The sequence below is a fragment of the Phaethon lepturus genome, unplaced genomic scaffold (genome assembly GCF_000687285.1).
Source record: "Phaethon lepturus isolate BGI_N335 unplaced genomic scaffold, ASM68728v1 scaffold2312, whole genome shotgun sequence".
NCBI classification, from domain to species: Eukaryota; Metazoa; Chordata; class Aves; order Phaethontiformes; family Phaethontidae; genus Phaethon; species Phaethon lepturus.
Window position 1 is genome coordinate 115181 of NW_010522424.1, and position 19684 is coordinate 134864.

Below are 19684 nucleotides of genomic sequence, written 5' to 3' on the forward strand. Positions count from 1 at the left end.
AACTTGGGTGTGCGTTAGTAACAGACTCATTTTGTAAGAGAAGAGAGCAAAACCTTTATCCAGAAGGTCGTATGACCGTAGCCCTGTATAAGCACTCTCTGATAGCTCTGGTGAGTTACAAGGGTTATTTTTGAGAAGGAATGTGCATGGCTGGAGTAAAATGAAGTGCCATTAATGATGCCCCTTTTATGAGAACGTTACCCTGCAACAAGGTCACCCTGAGTTAACTGTGCTTACGTCTGAACTCTTCCTGTGATTTCAGATTCCAGCGGGGCGACTACCACATTGATGTCTGCATCAATGACTACCTGGATGTGTTCTGCCCTCACTATGAAGACTCAGTGCCGGAAGATAAGACCGAACGCTATGTGCTGTACATGGTGAACTTTGATGGCTACAGCTCCTGCGATCACACCTCCAAAGGGTTCAAGAGGTGGGAGTGTAATCGGCCGCATTCCCCGAATGGACCATTGAAGTTCTCGGAAAAGTTCCAGCTCTTCACGCCCTTCTCACTAGGATTTGAGTTCAGGCCAGGCCGGGAATATTTCTACATCTGTGAGTACATAGAGATTTACCACTGTTGCACAGCAGGCACAAGAAACCCAGCTAATTTTTCACCTATGCTCTGTGGAAATACAGAGGGCCAAGCGGTGTATAGTGCAGATGTCTCACAGTGAATGCAGGCTTAACTATCCCCAGACACATTAGCTAGGAATCTAGCTAGTGAAAATGATATTAAATCACAGCTTCTTTCCTCACATGAAGTAGCATGTCAGCCTGTTCACTGAACCATGGCTGACTTCTAAAGCAAAATGCACTATTAACGCTTATTCCAGCACTTGGAGGTAGAGGAGGAGGAAGAGGGGGCAAGAAGAGTAGGATGGAAGCTGTCCCCAAATATGAGGAAAAATAATTAATCCTGTGCATGTGAAATTCCTGGATTTTCTTATTTGCTCAGATGATATACTCCTGTCTCTGTAATATTTATCCCCCAAGAAGTGAGGTCTGTGTAGTTTGTAAGTAGTGTGGCTGCTGATGTCAGTACTCCAGCGGCATTTAAAGTTGTAATTTCTTAGCGTAAATACTCTCAATCATCAAGCCAAGTGGCTCCTTTTTTCTTCCTTCCTTTTTGTCCCCCATTTTTTCTTGGACGAGCTGTTTCTGTCGGCGTGGACAATGGGGGCTGCCGTGGGAGCAGGCAGCGCGCGGGGGAGCGTGGATGGGCTCACACACCTTCACGCCAGCTCCCCAAAGCAATGGGGAGCACCCTCCCAGAGCTCTGCACCCTCTTCCACGGAGGCCTGCATCAGGGCTGCTCTGGGCACCCCGAGGAGGAGCAGGATAACGTCTGGGACTGAGGAAGTAGAAACATCAGGAGGTTAAAAACCAATGGCTTAAGCAATCTGATGCCCTGACCCCGCTGTGCCGTTGATGCTGCTTCAGCTGTCTCGTTTGTTTAATCCTCCAACAAAGATCTTATTTCATCAATTTGTTTTGTACCTGAATCTTCTACTCCTGACAAGTTTTGACTGCTCCAGCAATGTTTTTTTTTTTTCTGTTTTTAGTGTTAGACTAGGGAGTTGAAAGCTTTAGACAGATTGTAGACCCCAATAAATATTGCCTTTATATGTGTAGCTGGCCTTTATACTGTGAAACAGTCATTCCACCTCATTTCACCAGAGAAACTGAGTATGTATGATCCCTGTTTTTCAGCCTCATTTCTTCAGCATTGAGATTTTTCTTTTCCTTTTCTAAGTCTAGTGGGAAATGCATTCCTAGTGGAATTCCTAGTTTTCCATTAATTTCTTTTTCTTCCAGCAAATAAAAACCCCTAGTGAGTGGTCGTTCAGCATCAGAAGAACAGCGCTTTGTTCTTGTGCACAATTATATTATTACTGCACATAATAATAATAATAATAAAAATAATTTTAAAAGGCAAACTGTAATGTTACTTAAAACTTGTTTTTTAATATGGACATGAGAAACCATGTAAAGATACCAGAATTAAGTGGATAATGTTCTAGGATAAATAAATCTGTACTGTGTAGGCCCAGTCCCACTCATGTCCCTTACAAAAGCTTCCCATTAACTTCAACAGGAGTGTTGGGTCATGCAAAACTCCAGTATCAGGCTCCCTGGGAACAAGGGATTTTTTAGTGGGGTTTGGTTTTGGTTTGTTTTGGGTTTTGTTTTTTTTTTAAATTCAATTCCTGAGCATCATAAGTAAAACAAGCAGGAAGACTTAAGCTAAGGAATGCAGTCTTTGCCGTTACATGTTCACAATAACATGTAGCACAGGGATGGCATCAGTAGATGCAAGCATTAAAAAAACCCACAAAACACAACAACAAAAAATTTGTTTTCTAAATTTTAGAAAAGAGAAAGAAATATTTAATAAAGGTGAAAGCCAAACATGAAAATGAAGGAAGAAAATATGAAAAATCTCAACTTGGTCTGTCTAGCTAATAGCTTCATTGTTAGAACATAGAAAATCTGTTGAACTCTCAAGCAATGCATTATTATTCAAACAGACCCAGGTTGCTTATGCCTGGTTTTCCTCATTTGTGGTTAAATTCAATATTTCACTAAAAATCATTATGTATCTTCTATAACAGTCATTTAACTGAGTCATTTAACTGTCAAGGGCTCCCTTCAAAATAATTATTCCAAAGTGCTGTAAAATATGCAGAGCTTTATGATATTCAACTGCATTCAGATGGATTTTTCTTTTAAACGAAAGGTAAAATAGCAAAAAATGAGCAGCAAAGAGATGTTCATTTACTAGTAGCTTATTGACCTGGTATTCACTGAAATTAAATTCTTAGGCGTTTTTCAGAGAGACAAAAGCCCTTTTCCTCTCTTTCTGTAATTTAAGGGGTTTTTTGCCTTTATCCTTCACCCTGCTGAGGACAGTAACAAGGTTGGCATTGCAGCAGTTGCAGGGAAGCACTCTAAGTTAACAATTAAATGCAAACCTTCTCAGGGGAGAGTTATCAATCCTGGAATGTTTTTCTCTTAGTTTGTGCTGAAGAAACAAGATGGTGAAATGTTGTTCTTTATTTCCTCATGAAAATTGTAAGCAGGCTCTTGTCCAGGCTACGGAGACCGCCTTTGTTATCTTTCTGTACCTGCATGTTAAAGAAATTACCACTTCGCCAAGGAAGGTTTCTTTTCCTCAGCAGATCTGAAACCTTTGTCCTCTGCAGGAGAGGGGGAAGACTGACTATGTAGCATTAGTCTGGTATATTCTATTTGGGGTTACAAAATGTGTCGTGTAGTCTAGACCTCTGGAAAGAGAAGTATTAAGTGACTGATTAGGTATTTATCTTAATTACTGTCTGGTGCTTTTTTGAAAAATCCGTGCAGTTTGCCTTTTAAATATGTGACTTGCCTTTCTTCCTTCTGTTATTTTCAGAAAATGCAATAATTTGAGACCAATCACCATCTCTTTTTCTGAACTGCTGGTTTTGTAAATGCCACTTTTTGTTGTTATGACATTGCCTTCATATATATTGCTCAGATGAACTTGAATCTTCTTTCTTTGCATGTTCATTTTAGAATAGTATAAGAAAAAAATCTATCTTTCTGATACCAAATTTACATTGAAGAAGTGAATTCAACATTGCAGACGTGCAATCAACAAGTACTGATTGAGTTGACTTTCGAAAGAAGAAAAAGTTATTAAATATTGACAGAGAAATTAACTTTTATTCAGTTAGGGAGTGCACAGTGGGGAGCTGAGGAAGGTAAATGATAGATCATGACCTAGAAGTCCCAGTTTTCACTTAGTTCTTAGCAGGTGCTCACCTCAGGTTAGTGTATGTTAGCCTGAAAACAGGAAAAATAATATTACTACTGAAACAGAAGCAAATGAAATGCTGAGAAAGCAAAAACTGAATACTGGTATGACAGTGATTTTAATGTCTTTCAGAAGAGAACATAGGTTTGGGTATGCAGGTTAAGGTGGGGTATTGTGCAAGGGGAGACGAACACAAAAACAAGGAGTGGGGAGATCCTATAATGTATAATGTTATACAATTATATAATTCCAAATGAGGGTATCATTTTCGTTACTTTAACTTAATTATGGGTGTTTTATTTTTATTAAAGGGCTAAGTATTGACTAAAATACCTGCAACAACTTGGCAAATACACATCGGAGCTCTTAAAGTGAAAAATGAAGACCTGACTAGAACCAGACTGGTACAGATTACTGCAGAATCCTGACCCCAGTTTCTGAACCAAGCTCCTGTGTCAATTTAAGCTAGACCACATTGCTCTTTTCTTGAGAGCGATGTGTCTTTGGCATAGTGTCAGAGTTGTACTAACATTAAGCTGTAGCATATGCTTTTCTCTGAGTGATCAATCCAGTTATTCCATCAAAGAATTTGGTATTTGATATGATTTGTCTTTAAGAATTCTATGATGTTTTTATCATCTTATCCTCCAAGATTTTATATGTATTGTTTATGTAGTCATTTGATCACTGTGAATATTGTAATTCAACCTATGCTTATACCCTTTTCCTAGAAAGACCAGGTGGGTTTGCTCTTCTTCACAGTTGTCTTGCTGCTCTCCTGTTGTCTGTAAGATCTTGAAGGTTTTTGCTAGCTGTTAGTAGGCTTTGCATGTGATGTATTTAAACATATCTTAAGTGGTTCTTTCTCCATTCTTGCTGAGAAAAGAGCTTCTTTCATCTTATAAATATCCTGTTGTCTTACCTGTGGTTTATTTGTGTAACCTTTTTTGTTACTGTTTCTTTCTAATTTCGCATGTCTTATGCATGTGTCATTCTGCTTTTATTTCAAAATGCTTATGCTGTTTCTTTTTATCACCTTTAATGATGTGTCATTATCACTGTATCTTTGTTGTCACGGTTTATTTGCATGAAGCTTCTGATTGTAAGTTCAGGAAGCTTTTGTTGTAACCGTATTTCTCCTGACCACACCACGATAGTATGCTTTTATTATTGGAATTTAATTATGGTTATAAATAGTATTTTTAATAGTTCTAAAATTTGTGATGAAATTAAGAAACTGAGTTTGTGAAGTTTTACGTACACTTCTTCTTAATAACAACCAGCTCTCCTGTACTCCTTTTCCTCATAGAATGTATTCTCAGGGAATCTGCTATTACCTATTCCCTTGATTTTCTTAGTGTTTGCTTTTGTTCCCCATCATCGTTGTTTCTCTGTTTTTTCCTGAAATTTCTGACTCTCATCTCCTGAGGGCTTTTATTCAAATGACATTCCACCCTGACGGTCTTAGCTGCTGCTTCTATAGGAAAACTTGTGATTTTCATAATTTCGAATACAAAATTGTCTCTCTTCTGTTAGTTTGTTCCATCTCTGTGAGTTGAAGTTGTCCTCACTGTGTTCCAAAAACTGTGGAACTGTTTGAATCCTGCTGTCATTTTTCTCTAACAGCTGCCAAGTAGTTGGACCAGCTTTCTGCAACCATCTGCACACCTCTGGAGGCTTCTCTGATTCAAAAGATCTTAAGGAAAAAAAATTAGAAAAAAGTGTTTATAGTACCTCCACTTCTTTTTGTCTTACTTTTGCCTATTAATTAGGTGGTTAGCTTGTCTTACTAATAAGGCCTCTAGTTGAACTCTTGTTGAAGCAATAACAATCTCTGATGACAGTTAAGATGAACTTGTTCTCTCTTCTCCTTACTGCTTTTGTGAGTGTGTGTTTAAGTGTTGAGAGTTTATTTATCTTTCTTTAGTCTCTCCTACAATCCTCTAGTAGTTTATCTGTCCTGTGCGATTCCATGTTTCATGACCAGGTTAATTTTTGGGACGGTTACTGGCTTTTTGTCTCAAAGCTGTAAGCATAATTTAAAATTGTTACCATCAAGATGCCTCATTCCTGTTCCCTCCTTTCCACCTGTGATGCTTGCAGTAGATCCTGTACTGAAATGCTTTCTCCAGGTGGCCATTTCTCAGCTGGGGGAGGACGCAAAACCACCGCTGCTTGGTGGTGGTGGTGGAGGTAAGGTTTTTTGGTTATTAATGAAGAACTATTGACAGAGTTTAAAAGTCTAACTCACAGGGAGGAACTGTACGTATCCCTATACAAATCAGCAGTTAGTGTAGGAAGGGTGCTATCCACTTCTTATGGAAATTAACACAGACCTAACAAAAGCTTTCCATGGCTAAGAACCTGCAATAGCTTCCCAGATTGCCAGCTTGGCTATTATTCTTTCAGGTTTGGTTTCGATATAGCAAGAATTAAGAAGAGGGACAGTGTAGAGACAAGGTTTAATAGCCTGTGATACTGTATGGGAGAAAACTACAGAGAAATCTTTTCACTGTAGTTTATTAACAGTTCCTTGGTATTTTTCATGTTCTCAAAGGATGGTATTAAACTGCTCATAGAGCTCATTGCTCTTGCTCAAGCACCAGCTTAATATTACTGGATATCAGTGTTTTGCATGAACAGGCACAACTCACTGTAAGATGATTATTTGATTTAGGGATCTCCGCATGTTTGCCAGAGGTTTAGTTTGATGTAATGGAAGCACAAAACAGAAAGACTGTGAACTGTAATCTTCACCTATCAGGAAAAGTAAATGTGAGTCCCTCAAAAAACCTACACTTCTCTCTCTTTCTTCATCCTGTTATAGACCTGGAAATCCTGCTTTTTCAGAACCAGTTGGTGTTGTCAGTGCAGCAGTTTATACCGCTGACTGTAGGTCTGCTGGTAGGAGGTGCTGTCTGAGGGCATAAGTACAGTATTTCTCAGGTTCGGAGTCTGGCTTATTTGAGGAAATTCCTTCTGGAAAAGGAGATAACGTGAAAGAAACCAGTGTGACTACTCACTTGTATCCTGGAGAGTATTAGAATCAATCACAGGTTACTGTAGACAGCTTGACTAATGGTTACTTTTTTTTTTAGGAGTCAGCTGTTGCTTTTGTTATTGTACCCCAGCTGGGGTAGCACAGTAATATTTAAGTAGGAATACTCTAGAAACACTTTATTTTCTCTCTTCTTTTTTTTTTTTTTTTTTTCATCCAACACTTAGAATATATGATTTCCCTGGAAGCAATCATACTTGTAAAGACAAATCTCCTAATCAGCAAACTGACCTTAGCATAAATGGAAAATTCAGCGAAAGCATGGTAGGCATTTTATCTATGCATTTATCAATGTAAATATAAAGACGCTGTCAGCCTGATTTTAAAGTTGCCTTTATTTAAAGGAAAGTTGCTCCTTGATGTTCTCCAAGGCACCTAATACTAATTCTTCTTCAGAGTGTCCTTAAAGTTGTGGGAAGAAATTTAGTTTCCATTTTAATGGCAATACTCTGTATTTCTGAGAGTTTCTCTTCTTCCATTTGTAGTTACGATAAAGACTGGACATTTCTTGCAATCACCCATTGTGTGCCTTGTGTATCTGCTTGTTCAGGCAGCTGGTAATTTTGCACACTTCTAATGCTGCTTGTCTCACAAAGTCCTTGGCTAAATCTTTATTTGGCTCCTTGACCAATACCCATGGTGTCTTTTTCTGTAGGACAAAATAAGACTATCCATACATGAAAACAGATTATTTTGCTTTTTCCACTGAGCAGCCTGCAATTGTATGAGAAGATCTTTCAGCAAAACCCCTATTTGGGTGGGTTTTTTCCCTCATATAAATAACTTAGACGATGTAAAAGTTGGAAATATCCTGGTTTGGATATTTCTCCCCCTTGAGTCTGTCAATACTGTGACTCTAAGCCAAAGATTTGGCTTGGCACAAAGTTGACTGTATCTTTATAAAGTTTTGTGAGCTCTAGAGAAAAGAGCAGATTGATGGTAAGTCTTGTCATGCCATACTCAGGTTATACCAGGGTCGGTGGAGTCATTGTATTTACTCCATAGGCTAAATTTTTATTAAAAATTGTTTCTACTCCTGAAAATGGTTGAGTCAAGTAGCAGATATTTGGCTTTGAAAGTACAGACTGGATTTGTCTTTCAGCAAGTGAAAAAAGGCTGTCTATCTTGAGTTCGACAGGTGTTAGTTAATGCAGGTACTGCTGGTGTTTGTGTTTTCTCATTGCCTTTTGAAGACATGAGGTCAGAAGATCCCTTTTGAAACTCTTTCTTTGGACAACTTGGTTCGCACCAAAAGCTAAAAGATGAAGGTTAACTAAAGAACGTTTTTAAAGGATGCTGAGAGAATTACAAATATTTTTAGTGTGTTACTTGCACTTTTCTTTTGGGGAAACATTGTTTATTGCTAGGTCCCCCATTAACCTTTCAGTCAAGATCTGATCAGCATAAACATTGATGCTACTTTGACAGCAGTGGGCTCAGACATGCCACTCTACTACGAATCCTGCTTTGATAGCTGGTTTTACCAGAATCACTCAAGATGTTTTGAATGAAATCAAAGCAATTTAAAGGGTTTGATAAATGTGTACTTTAAAAAATATTTTTGTGTGGTAACATTAGGCAGACAAGGAAGGTGACCTTTAAAAGGGAGCTCATGCTTAGCCTAGTGTGTAGATTAAAGGACTGGTTTCTGTTAGAAAGCATCAGAAGAATTAAGTGCTGGCCTTGCTAAAAAGCAAGCAGAAACAATCACCAGTGTCTAATAGATTTTGACGTTGGTAGTGTTCTTAGAATCCACAAAGGGAGCGTTAAAAGCTGTTGAATAATTTGGAACTCAGGAGAAATCCACATAAGAAAATGAAGAGAGAACCCGTAGAAGTGCTGGTCTCTGTTGTTTGAGTATTTCAAAGGGAATGAAATGTCTTTCAGATAACAAGTTGAAAGAAGATGATTTGGATTCATGTGCTTCAAAAATTCAAGTGCCATTAAGATCCTGATAGCAGCAGAAATATAAAAGAGGGGAGGATATACCATATATCTGCAACTTTGAAAGCTGTCTCATGAGCATATTGTATAAGGTCTTCACGGCTGTAGGAAGACCAGTGACTCATGTTGCTTTCTACTGAAGTACTGATTTTGAACATCAGAAGAATGAGGGACTACCCACAGACAGAAATGATGAGGGTCAGGATTTCTTTCCTCTGTCTTTTTTATTATCTTGTCTAACATGCTTAATGAAGGCCAGTTAATTTTGTAGGAAAATAAAGCATGGATTGAAATGTTGTTATGTGATCACCAGATCACAAACATTAAAAAGATGGATGGATTAGACCTCGGATAAAAGACCTCCAAGGATCATTAGGAACTTGATAAGGCCATATGTGATACACCTGACTTAGGGGAATGGTGACTAAATGTTCCATATGGCGGCTATCCATTACTGTAATTTTTAACATTTGTGTTTCTTGTAAAAATCCCATTGCAACTTTATTAAAAGTAAGTATTTAAATTCCACTGTTCTGCTGGAAGTACAGTTGAATGAATTGCACACAGCCCTTTAAATCCTGATGGACCATTCATCATTTCTTGCTTTAAATAACTTTTGATGTTTGACAGCTACAACTTAACATCTCAGAGGTGGCTGCACTTCAGCGATGGGTGAGGCTCTTTGCAGTGGCACTTCACTGGGATGTTATGAGATTAATAAGGTGAAGCGTGTAGACTCCTTGGATGAAGGAACTCACAGAAGTGGAGAGTATTATTAATAATTATCTAAGGACTTATAACTCTGTAACAATGTTCTAATTTGATTTCTGAGCAAACTGAAACCTGTTTAATGAGCTGTTGTATTGGAAGTATGCATTTTGTAACACGGAGCAGATGCCAACAGAAATGGAAATAACATAGCAATGATATTTGGAATAACAGTGTTGTACTTCATTGCCTCCATGTCATCAGCATGTTAGTCTCCCTGTTCCTCAGACTAACTCACCAAGGCAGCACTTTCTCTGCTGATACTGTCTGTGTGTCATGATATAAACTGAGTATATATGCATACCCGCAACCAATAGACCAGAACCAAATTCTCTCAGTGAAAAAGTGCTTCCACGTGCTGACCAATTGGCTGATGATCATGCTTCATAAGGTAATATTCAACATTCAACTCCGTATTTTCATAAATACTTGGATTTAAAAGAAGCAAATTTGTTTCTAAGCTACCTAGCCCTCTGATAGTAGAGGAGGCTGTAAAACAGGAGAATATTATGGACTTCTCAATAACTTTTTACTCCCCGGCAATTCATACTATTCAGACAAGATTCTGGGCTCAAAATGGTGCATGCAGTTTGTACTCCTATCTCTGAGATTCCTGGCAAGTTAATATAAATCACTTAAAATAACATTTTTCACAGAGTATTCAGAAATGCACAGAAGTGCTTTATCCTGAAAAATTACAGAAAAATTTTTTCAGACTTCCAAATGTTTCCACTTTCCCTCAGGAAAGCAGTAGGTCATCCTCAGATCTACATTATTGGCCAAATGAGATTTTTACTGCCTGTAAAATCTCCCTGGCTTCCCTTTTACATCATGGATGTTTAATATTTAAAATATCAAGTGGTATAGCCAGCTAGATACAGCACTGCTGTAGGGAATTAAGAATGGCTTGAAGGTGTATCAGAATCTCACTCGTGCCATACCTCTATGCACAAAAGTAACCAGTCTCCTTATGATGGATATGGGGAATAACGTTGCTGTTGATGATCTTCTGGGGGTGAAATGATCTTAATTATTTGAAGGATAATCAGAATGGCAGTATATTAATCAATTTAAAGAGCCCTGACAATTCAGTCGTAGTGGAGTTCAAAATGTGTTCAGGGAAAAATACACCAGAACGGCTTACATGTATTAAGTTTTAAGAGATATAGGTGGGGATATTGTGAAGATACAAACTTGGATTTCTTATGTGTTTTTTTGGCACATCTCTTTTTAGTAATACTAGGTCATCTTCCTGTTGATGCTTGTGTCATTAAAAACCGCATGTAGACTACTTCTCTCTAGCATTTTAGGGTTTTGCAGAAGATGTTCAGCTGTGAGGCACTGAAGAATGCACTACCCTACAGCATAGAGCCCAGTATTGGGACTGAAGTCAGGATCCCCAGCAGCAGCTGCAGCAGGGCTTGAAGTCTGTACACACGTGAATGGGTTTCTGCCCAAGAAGTCTTGAGTAGTAATAAAGTAGCCTTAGGCTGAAAAAGATGTTGTGTCTTTCTTCAGCATCCTGGGGACTGTAAAAGAATGCAACCTCTCGTCTTGAAGAGAGCCTAGTATTAACACCTCTCCGCTTCTGGCTGGTGATGCACAGAGCAGTCATGAACTTGTTTTTCCCCAGGAGAATGGAGTTATGTGTGCAGTTCCCATTGGTGCTCCTTGGAGGTGGGATCTGACTTCCTTAGGTCCTTTTTGTGAACAGCATCAAGAAGCAGAAGGGAGGAGTGGCGTAGTCAAAACTCCATAGGCACATCAGCAAGACAGAAAATGTTTCTTTCTCAGAGGGAGGTGCACAAGCAAAGCATATATTTGTTCAGAAATTAAGGTATGTTCCAGTGAGGGTGATGACAGTGTTGTTTAGTTCAGACATGAGCAACTGACATGGATAGGTTATTGTTTAGCAATTTATTTTCTCAGATTTTCTTATATTTCACAAGACTTTTAAAATTATTTTATTAGCAGTTGAATATAAGTAGGCAAACTATAATGCTACTTGAGTTTCAAATTAATAGTCATGTGTAAGAATACATTTAAAGTACATTTATAACAAGCCAAAGATTAGTTATCGAACCAGTTGTCTGAAGCCTTGAAATATGGATATTACTTATTTTTCACCATTGATATCTCTGTACCGCTTACCTGCGTCTCACTGGAGTAATCTGGGCGATCACAAGACTGCGTCTGAGGAATGAAGCTGTTCAGCGCTGTGCTGCGAAGCGCCCACGTTCCAGCCCACATGCCTTGCTACAGCATCGAGTTTCGAACTTAAATTGGGAGGAGTTCGTCTCTTTCCCATCGTAGTGCTAAAAAATGCTGCCCGCTAGGTAGCAGAAGCAGCAGCCACCTCACAGTTTGTTGTAACCAGCTCCCACGTTGGTGTGGCTTCCAGCTTATAATAGGAGGGTGTTAGGCAGCTTTCTCTGCTGACCCTTTCCCCCCGGCCCAAGCAGAAAAATCAGGCAGTATTGTTAGAAATTATTGCCAGAGAGAGGGTTCCTCATCTGTAGCGCTGCACCTGTGGCAGCTTCGCTCAGGGACATACACCAGTGCAACAGCACTTTTTGCTCGCGGTCCCACTTCAAATACTCAGTGGCAGCTCAAGCAAAACTCTGTAAATTAGTCACTGTCACGTTTAGGCATTAAAAGTGGAATTAGTAATTTATATTAATCACAAATGTTTTGCCAGGTTTTATTAACAAGCAGATTGGCTGCCAAAATGCTTTCTGGAAGACATTTTTTTCTCCCAACTGCCACAGAGAACAAAACAGTTATTATGGGCATTTAGATAAAGATTAACGGTTTCAGCAATTCATTTGAGGAAAACTGTATTTCACTATACATTCCACTTCAGCGTGGACCGTCACTGCCAACATGATTTGTCACCTCCTTGATGAAATTATACAGTGGAGACACAAGATGGTGTAATTCATTTTAAGAGCAGAAATAGGTTAATCAACAAAGCAGAATGAGGTTAAAAACCAAACCAGACTCACATTTCTTCATTTTTTGGCAAGTCCAGATTTCCAATAGGAGGGGTGAGATGTCTAACTGCTGTTTTAGCACGTTCTGCTTCACTTTGTCTTCGTGCTTTCTTCATTCTTTGCTCACATCATGTCTTTTTTTCCTCAAGACGGCTTCATGTGTCCTATTTAGATCTCCAGGGAAAAATAGTACAGGTGGTTGCTTCATATTCTGTGCATCTGCAAGTAGTTCTGTGGAATACTGTAGGAGCGGTCCATGAACTCAGCACAGGGTGTGAAGAAATGACTAGAATGGTAAGAAAGAGGTCAAAATGAATATTGCACGGCTTAACAGCAATGCAGGGCAGGCTGCCAACATGACCTTCACACTTTCACATGTTTTGGACAGACAAAATCAGTTTCCTCACATACTACTTTTTAAGCTTAGCATGTCCCAAGGAATTAAAGAATAGACATGCTATATTTTGTGCCATTATGGCTAGCTCCCTTTTTTTCTTCCACTTTTGTGTTTCAGGATGTCCTAAAATAGAGGAAATCAAAACACAAGTGAGAAATCAGCTGTTTGCTACAAAGGAGACAAACAAGGGTTGAAGGAGAAAAAACTCATTACAGAGAGATTAGAAAATTAATTGATTGGTGGCTCTGACAGTTCCCATTGGATGCCTAAGGATCCTGTGAAAAGAAAGTATAGCCTCAAACATAACATTTCTTCCTATTATTTCTTTCTCTCGCGTAGAGACTCCTCTGAAGCATCATTAGGTTTCAATTATTTTCAGTGAAATATTTCACAAGAAAAGGGCATGATAAAATCAGTAGAGGTAGTGTTATTCCCCCGAGAAACTTACTATTGCTAATACTCAAATTGTAATAGGGAAGGCTTCTGTTCAGCATCAAACTTAAGAGATTTACACAGGGGTTATTCAGTTTCGTGGAGGTTTTGGAACTCCTGTGACAGGGAGTGAATGTGCCCCCTCTTTCCCCAGAATTAGTGTGGGGCAGCTGATTAATTCAGTGAGGCCTGAGAGCTTGATCATATCCATGGCTTAGTGTAAGCATGTGTGAAACTTGCAGTGAACTTCTTTAGAGAAGGATCTATTGCTGTTTTTTTTCTAAAGCTGAGTGTTGGCTTAGAGGTACTGTTCTTTAAAAAGTGACAAAATATTCTCTACTGACTCACCTTTTTTCCTGTATTTATAATTTATTTAGCAGCTATGTGTATATGGATTGTATGGTCTCATATGTGCATATATATATTTATGCATATATAAAAACAAATATGAAAAAGTGACTTACTGGTTAAATGATAAAAAATAATCTTTAAAGGCTTTAGCTATCATGATTATAAAATTGCTAATTTTGTCAAACTCAGAACATACATAATTACAACTCCACTGAAGGGTAGGGTGTTTGTAATATAAAACGCCAGTGAAGTGCCTCCTGGACATTATATTATAATTTCACTAGATTTTCATTCTGCTGTATGGGCTGACCTGACCAGTTCTTTCTTGTCCTCGATGTGGCATAACCATGCTGTTACCACTACACATAGCTCTACGCCTTCCAGAACGAAAATGAGGCTAAAGATAAATTCAGCTCTAGTTTAGACAGAGGACTGCTTGCAGTACTTCTTAGGGTAGAGGTCTGACCATCGTCTCTCTAACTTTACTTCCCTGCTGTGCTTGGTTCCCCTTCCCTTCGTCCTGGTAACTAACGTGGTAATGGATGTGCATTAGAGGAGAAACATTCCCACTGAAAGCTCTCCGGTTGAAGAAAAAGGCAGAAGGAGCCATTCGCTACAAATGTGCTCCAGCTCCCGTAAGGAAATACGTCCACTTTTCAGAAAGTTTGCCACCAAATTCCTTGGGATGCGAAATAGGGAGTGTTCATTTTCGCTCCAAACTATGTGTCGGGACATGCTATTGCTGCCCTCTTAATCGAGGAAGAAACTGCCTTTTCCAGGAGCTTTAGCGTTACCTGGCACCTAATTCTGTGTAACAATCGGCGTTTGCCGTGAGCGGCGATTCGAGGATGCTGTGCACTCTCGGACCCTTGCACCGCTCTCCCCTCAGCCACACCAGCTGCTTCTGCTCACCAGAAACAGCAGCATTGCTTCTAACCAAATGATGGCATAATTTGGAAATCCAGTAATCTGTTCTAGATTTTACACAGGTCTAAAAGACGTACATTAAGAATTAGTTTGGGAAAAGCCCTTATAAAGGACTATCTAGGGACAACATTTCTTAATATGCTTACCTAGCTGAGAAGAGGTATTTCTGCCTAGAACTTTTTCATTTCAGTGAACTAGAGAAAATATTTTGAGTGAAAAATACTCTTAAGCCAAAAATAAATCTCTTGGGGAACCTAGTGCCACATCTAAGTTGTAGGCAGAAAAGGAAGAGAAAATTTTTGGAATTGTATCGACTGTGAGGATGAGGAACATTGTGCTTTAGAAATGTAAATTAAAATTACACATTTGGTACTTGTGTGAGTACAGCTGGATTTTCACAAAGGTGTATGCTGTTCCACATAGTGCTTGTGAACAGCATATGGTGTTCTGTGTGCTGATATGTACATGTAAATCTGCACTCCGCCCTTAAAATATGAGGTGAAATTATAAACACATGTACATTCTACAAAGAAGTCAGCAATGAAAGCCAAACAAATAAAACAGCAACAGAAAGTCCCACAGAATTGCCCTAGCTCTTCAGCGACTGTATTTTTGGCTAAAGAAAGAAGACCTTGAAATAATAGCTTTCTGCAAGGGGAGGAGGGAAAAGACTTAAGAGTAGCAGTAAGGTTTTTTCTGTGCCATTTCATGAAGAAACTGCTTTTTTTGTTTATAGACAAAAATTTCCCACTGATGGCTTTGCTTCAGATTTGAAAAGTAAATAGAGATTGTGTATGTACATTGAATGCTAAAAATTATTAATTTGATTCACTTTAACTGGACTTCTGGGAAAAAAAAAATCTGACAACTCTGCACACAGATTACTTGATCATCACTAACTTGACCATCAGTGAAAATGACATTGGTTTCAGTACATCTACATTTAAGTGGAATCTTTATCTAGGCTTTAGGGGACTGATCTGAAATGCACCTGAATGCACAATTTAAAAAAAAAAAAAAAACCAAACCCACAACCCACCTGAATGCGAGGTAGATGCAATGTATGCAATTTATTCTATATAATGCATCGTCAATCCTGTTCTTCCTTGATTCCAGTCCAAAAGTAGGTAAAATAAATAGTTTGCATATTACAGGCCATATGTCAGAAGTGCTTAGCATTCCCAATTAGAGTTGTAATTTTAGAAGTACTTAGCTGTCCCTTAGGTATCCAAACAGTTGGCCAGATTTCTAAAATGCTTTGCATATGAAGCACTGAGTTCTTCTGAAAATGTTATCTCTATTGCTGATTGTAAACATCTTGAACGCTTGTCAGTAGGTTCTTTTGAATTATATGTTTGTATTTTACCAGGATTGGTTTTGGGGTTTTGTTCCTTGGGGGTTTTTTGAGGGCAAATACAATATTCTTATCAACTTGAGCCCCGTTTCTGCTCTCCCATAATCAAGCGCTAAGATAGTCTAGCATTGTTAGCTGTTCCTTCCTTTTAGCTTCCTCCTCAGAGCTGGTGGGAGTACACTGTTCTGGTACGAAGGTGCTCCACTGCTCAACAATGGGATTCCTTGTAGGGCTTTGTCATAAGTTGTGTAGCAGAGCCATGGCATTAAGTTGATAGGATTTTTTTTTGTGAGCCCACAGGTGGATATTTTATCAGCAGTGACGTCTCAAGTGAGAAAATCTTGAACAAAAATAATTTTAAATCCCCACCTTTGCCATGAGCTGCTAATGACCATGATCTGCGGATACAGCCATATGAACCTCCTTGTTCCCCAAGCAAGTGCACACAATCTCTATAATTGGAGCCGATGGAAACTTGTCTTTACAGACACCATCACCTTCCACTGGAGGTGGCTCTCGCATGTCACTGCTGAGCCTTGAGCTGAAAAGCAGACCTAATGAAGGAGTTTTCCAGCCCTCAGTGCATCTGTGGCACTTGCTCTCCCTGCTACGCTGCATAGCGCACTGGCCATTTGTTGGCAAGTTCGTATTTCACACTGCAGGGAATTGAAATGGTGGAACAGACAGGAGAAGAGTTTTATTTGCAGTATCCTGTGTATCCCTAGACTCTGATTTGGCATAAAACATCTGCTTCATGATCTGTTCAAGGCCAGTTCCCTTCCGCCAGCAAAGGTTACGACTTCAGGCAAGCTGTGCCTTCGCTGGCAGAGGGAGATTTGCCTGCAGACTTGATTTAGTCAGAATCAAAGCACCCTGCCACAGAAATCCTTTTTTCAATTACTTCTGAAAAAGCAGCCAGACGGTAAACCTATTAACATATTAAACAGTGAGTAAAGGAGGCCGCTGACTTCTGATGTATGGGTTTTTGTGAGAAGCTGATATAAACCGTGCCTGTGTTACGTGTGCATGTGTGGCTAGTAATAAAGATTCGTTATTGTTCTAACGGTAGGAGAAGTGACAGATACTCTACATGTACCTGCTTAACTCCACTGCGAATGAGCAGCGTCAGTAAGTAAATCTCTTGGTTTCAGCTGCAGTTTATGCCTATTTTCAATTTGCAAAGTTAACTGGTGTAATATTGTTGTAGTTTCTGTTAAAGTCTTAGGAAATAGGCCCTACAAGATGCAATATTTGGAGATAAATTGATGCATTTAATCTTTTTTGTATTCAGCACGGGGACCTAATTTCAGGGGGTTTTGTCTCCTACCAAAAATATCAATTTTTGAAAGACTGATACAGATTTCTTTGCAGAATGTCATCTTGATCCACATTTACATACGTACAAATAAATTCCATGTTCCTTCTTACAATAACATACTTAGATTCAACCTTTATCAGAGTGAGTAGCATATTATCATCTATGTACTTCACTGCCATTGATGCACAGTCTTTGCAACATATGGCTATTTTTCCTTCTCAGAAAAAAAAAAATCCTTTCTCTAGCTTAAAAAAAAAAGTAATTGAATATTTGCATATCTCCAAGGAGCCATGCGGGTTAAACTCTGCATTCATCTTCTGCAGTTCTTAGGCTGCTTTTGGTTTAAGAGTAAGAACTATTGCTTTTATGAAGTGCCTTTTTCTATAAAGTCAAAAGCTCACAGCAGTGCACAGAAAGCCAGTGCTATAAAGGAGCTAAGTAGAGTCTTTAATAGAGAGAACTAGGTTGTAAGTGTTTTTGTTCCTATGGAGCAGATAGATTTGGTTCCATCTGTTCCATATTCATAACAAAGGAGCTCACTTGCAGGAGGACTGACTTCCTGGGAGTAGCATGGTAATGATCTTTTCACCACAGATTGAAAGGATCTGAAAATGGTCACTTCAGCTCAGCAGAAAGCAGCTAGCGCTGATAGCGCTTCAGACCTGATATTTTTCTGCAGCTCTGTTTCAAGATGTGTGTTTTTTCTGAATAAAACAAAACAAAAACATAAACCTTGATCTCCTCCCTCCTGCCCTGCCCCTGCACCCATGTCAGTCCTCCTTCTGAGGAGTTCAGAATGTTTTCTCAAAAAAAATGGGATGACATGTTACAAATACAGTGTCAATTTTTCTTTATTTGATCTTGGTATTAAAGACAGAAGTGAAAAATTATTAACTGCCAGTCTGGGTTCTGTCTCCTGAACTTTTCTCATGATCTCTACTTTCTCAGCAAGAAAATTTTGTGAACAAGAAATCTGAAGTCCACAAAAAGTGTGCGAAAATTCCTTGCTGGGTTTTGTAATTAGGATGCTCCAGTGCCAGCTTTGATTACACACCTCGTGGGCTTGCAGGGGGAAAAAAAAAATCCAGCTTGATCCAAGAAAAAAAATATTCTTGTCTCTGCAGGATATTTCACAAGGGGCGAACAGAAAAATGCAGGAGTGTACCACAAACACTCGAACTTGGCTAAACAACAAATTATTCGGTGACCCCTAAAAGGTGAACTGGAAGTTTACAGAGATCTTAAAAACTGACTAGGAACACAGAACAAGAAGAATTCTCCTGTGTCATTGGTTCTGGCTATGCAGTTGCCAAAAGAGGCCACAAGACAGATCCAGATTTACCATTGTCCAGGCTGTAAGTCCTGCTGGGGTGTGCTGGACCCCATGTGTCTCCATGCTCCAGGACGGTTGGTGCCGGAGGCAGCTATGAGAGCAGGATGGGCAAGCAGCAGGCATGCACAGCCTTGCCTTGGCTGGTACTGCAGCATCCATGTAGGCATACTCAGGGTTTGTTGTTTTTTTTTTTTTGCCTTCCAGCCAACAATACCATATCGTATAATTCATAGATGTGTATGAAAGCATCCACTACCCTACTGATCAAACAGTACACATGTATTTGCAGATCTGATGCTTCCTCCCCATCCCAAAGTGAGAGATTTGATCTCAGACTGTGGGTTTTTTGTTTGTTCAGTTGGGATTTTTTCTGAGTGCTGCATGTTTTGCTGCAGTAACTTGAGGAGAAAATACATACATTTCAAGTGATGCTTTTCCTAACTAAGGTAAATGAGAGTGTATCCTGGCTTCTTTGGAGAAACTCAGTACACTGAACCCTCTTCTAAACGTGAGAGTCAAGAAGCATTTGATGCACACTGTCATACAGCTCTGCACAGCTACCAGAACTATATCCAGTGCAGATGTTCGTTGATACAGACTGGCCAGGAAGTGAGACACAAATGTAGGTAGATCTTCTGGCATAGGGATTGTGCACTTCAGTGGTAGGGTTGCTCTGGTATGGCCAGGCTTGACGTCTCCACCCACCAAGGAGTGGGGACACCACTCCAGGTTAGAGGCACAAATCGAGCAGTGATGGATACTGTGTGGTTGAGGGAAGTTAATTTGGCAGAGTATTTGTCCATCTCTTATTCAAGTGAAATACGCATCAGCAAGGAAGTTTCAAGTAGGTGGTTTTGTGTTATCCCATACCGCTTTCCATATATATGACTTTAGATACACATGGAAAGCACCATTAGAAGCTGCTCACAACTTGGTTACTTGAGTTCCTTAACTGGTTAACATGTAAAGACTAGAGGAGCAAGCTTGCAGTGGGGAGGTGTTTGCTTAGG

The 19684-nt window shown here is 39.3% G+C and overlaps 1 protein-coding gene across 1 annotated transcript in view; it reads left to right on the top strand.

Annotated features, from left to right (window-relative positions):
• Nucleotides 1–19684, top strand: part of LOC104616702 (ephrin-A5-like) — a 74519-nt gene that overhangs the window by 36852 nt on the left and 17983 nt on the right. The window contains exon 2 of the mRNA XM_010281794.1: nt 232–555. Coding sequence (XP_010280096.1) covers nt 232–555 — 324 coding nt within the window. The remainder of the gene's footprint in view (nt 1–231; nt 556–19684) is intronic.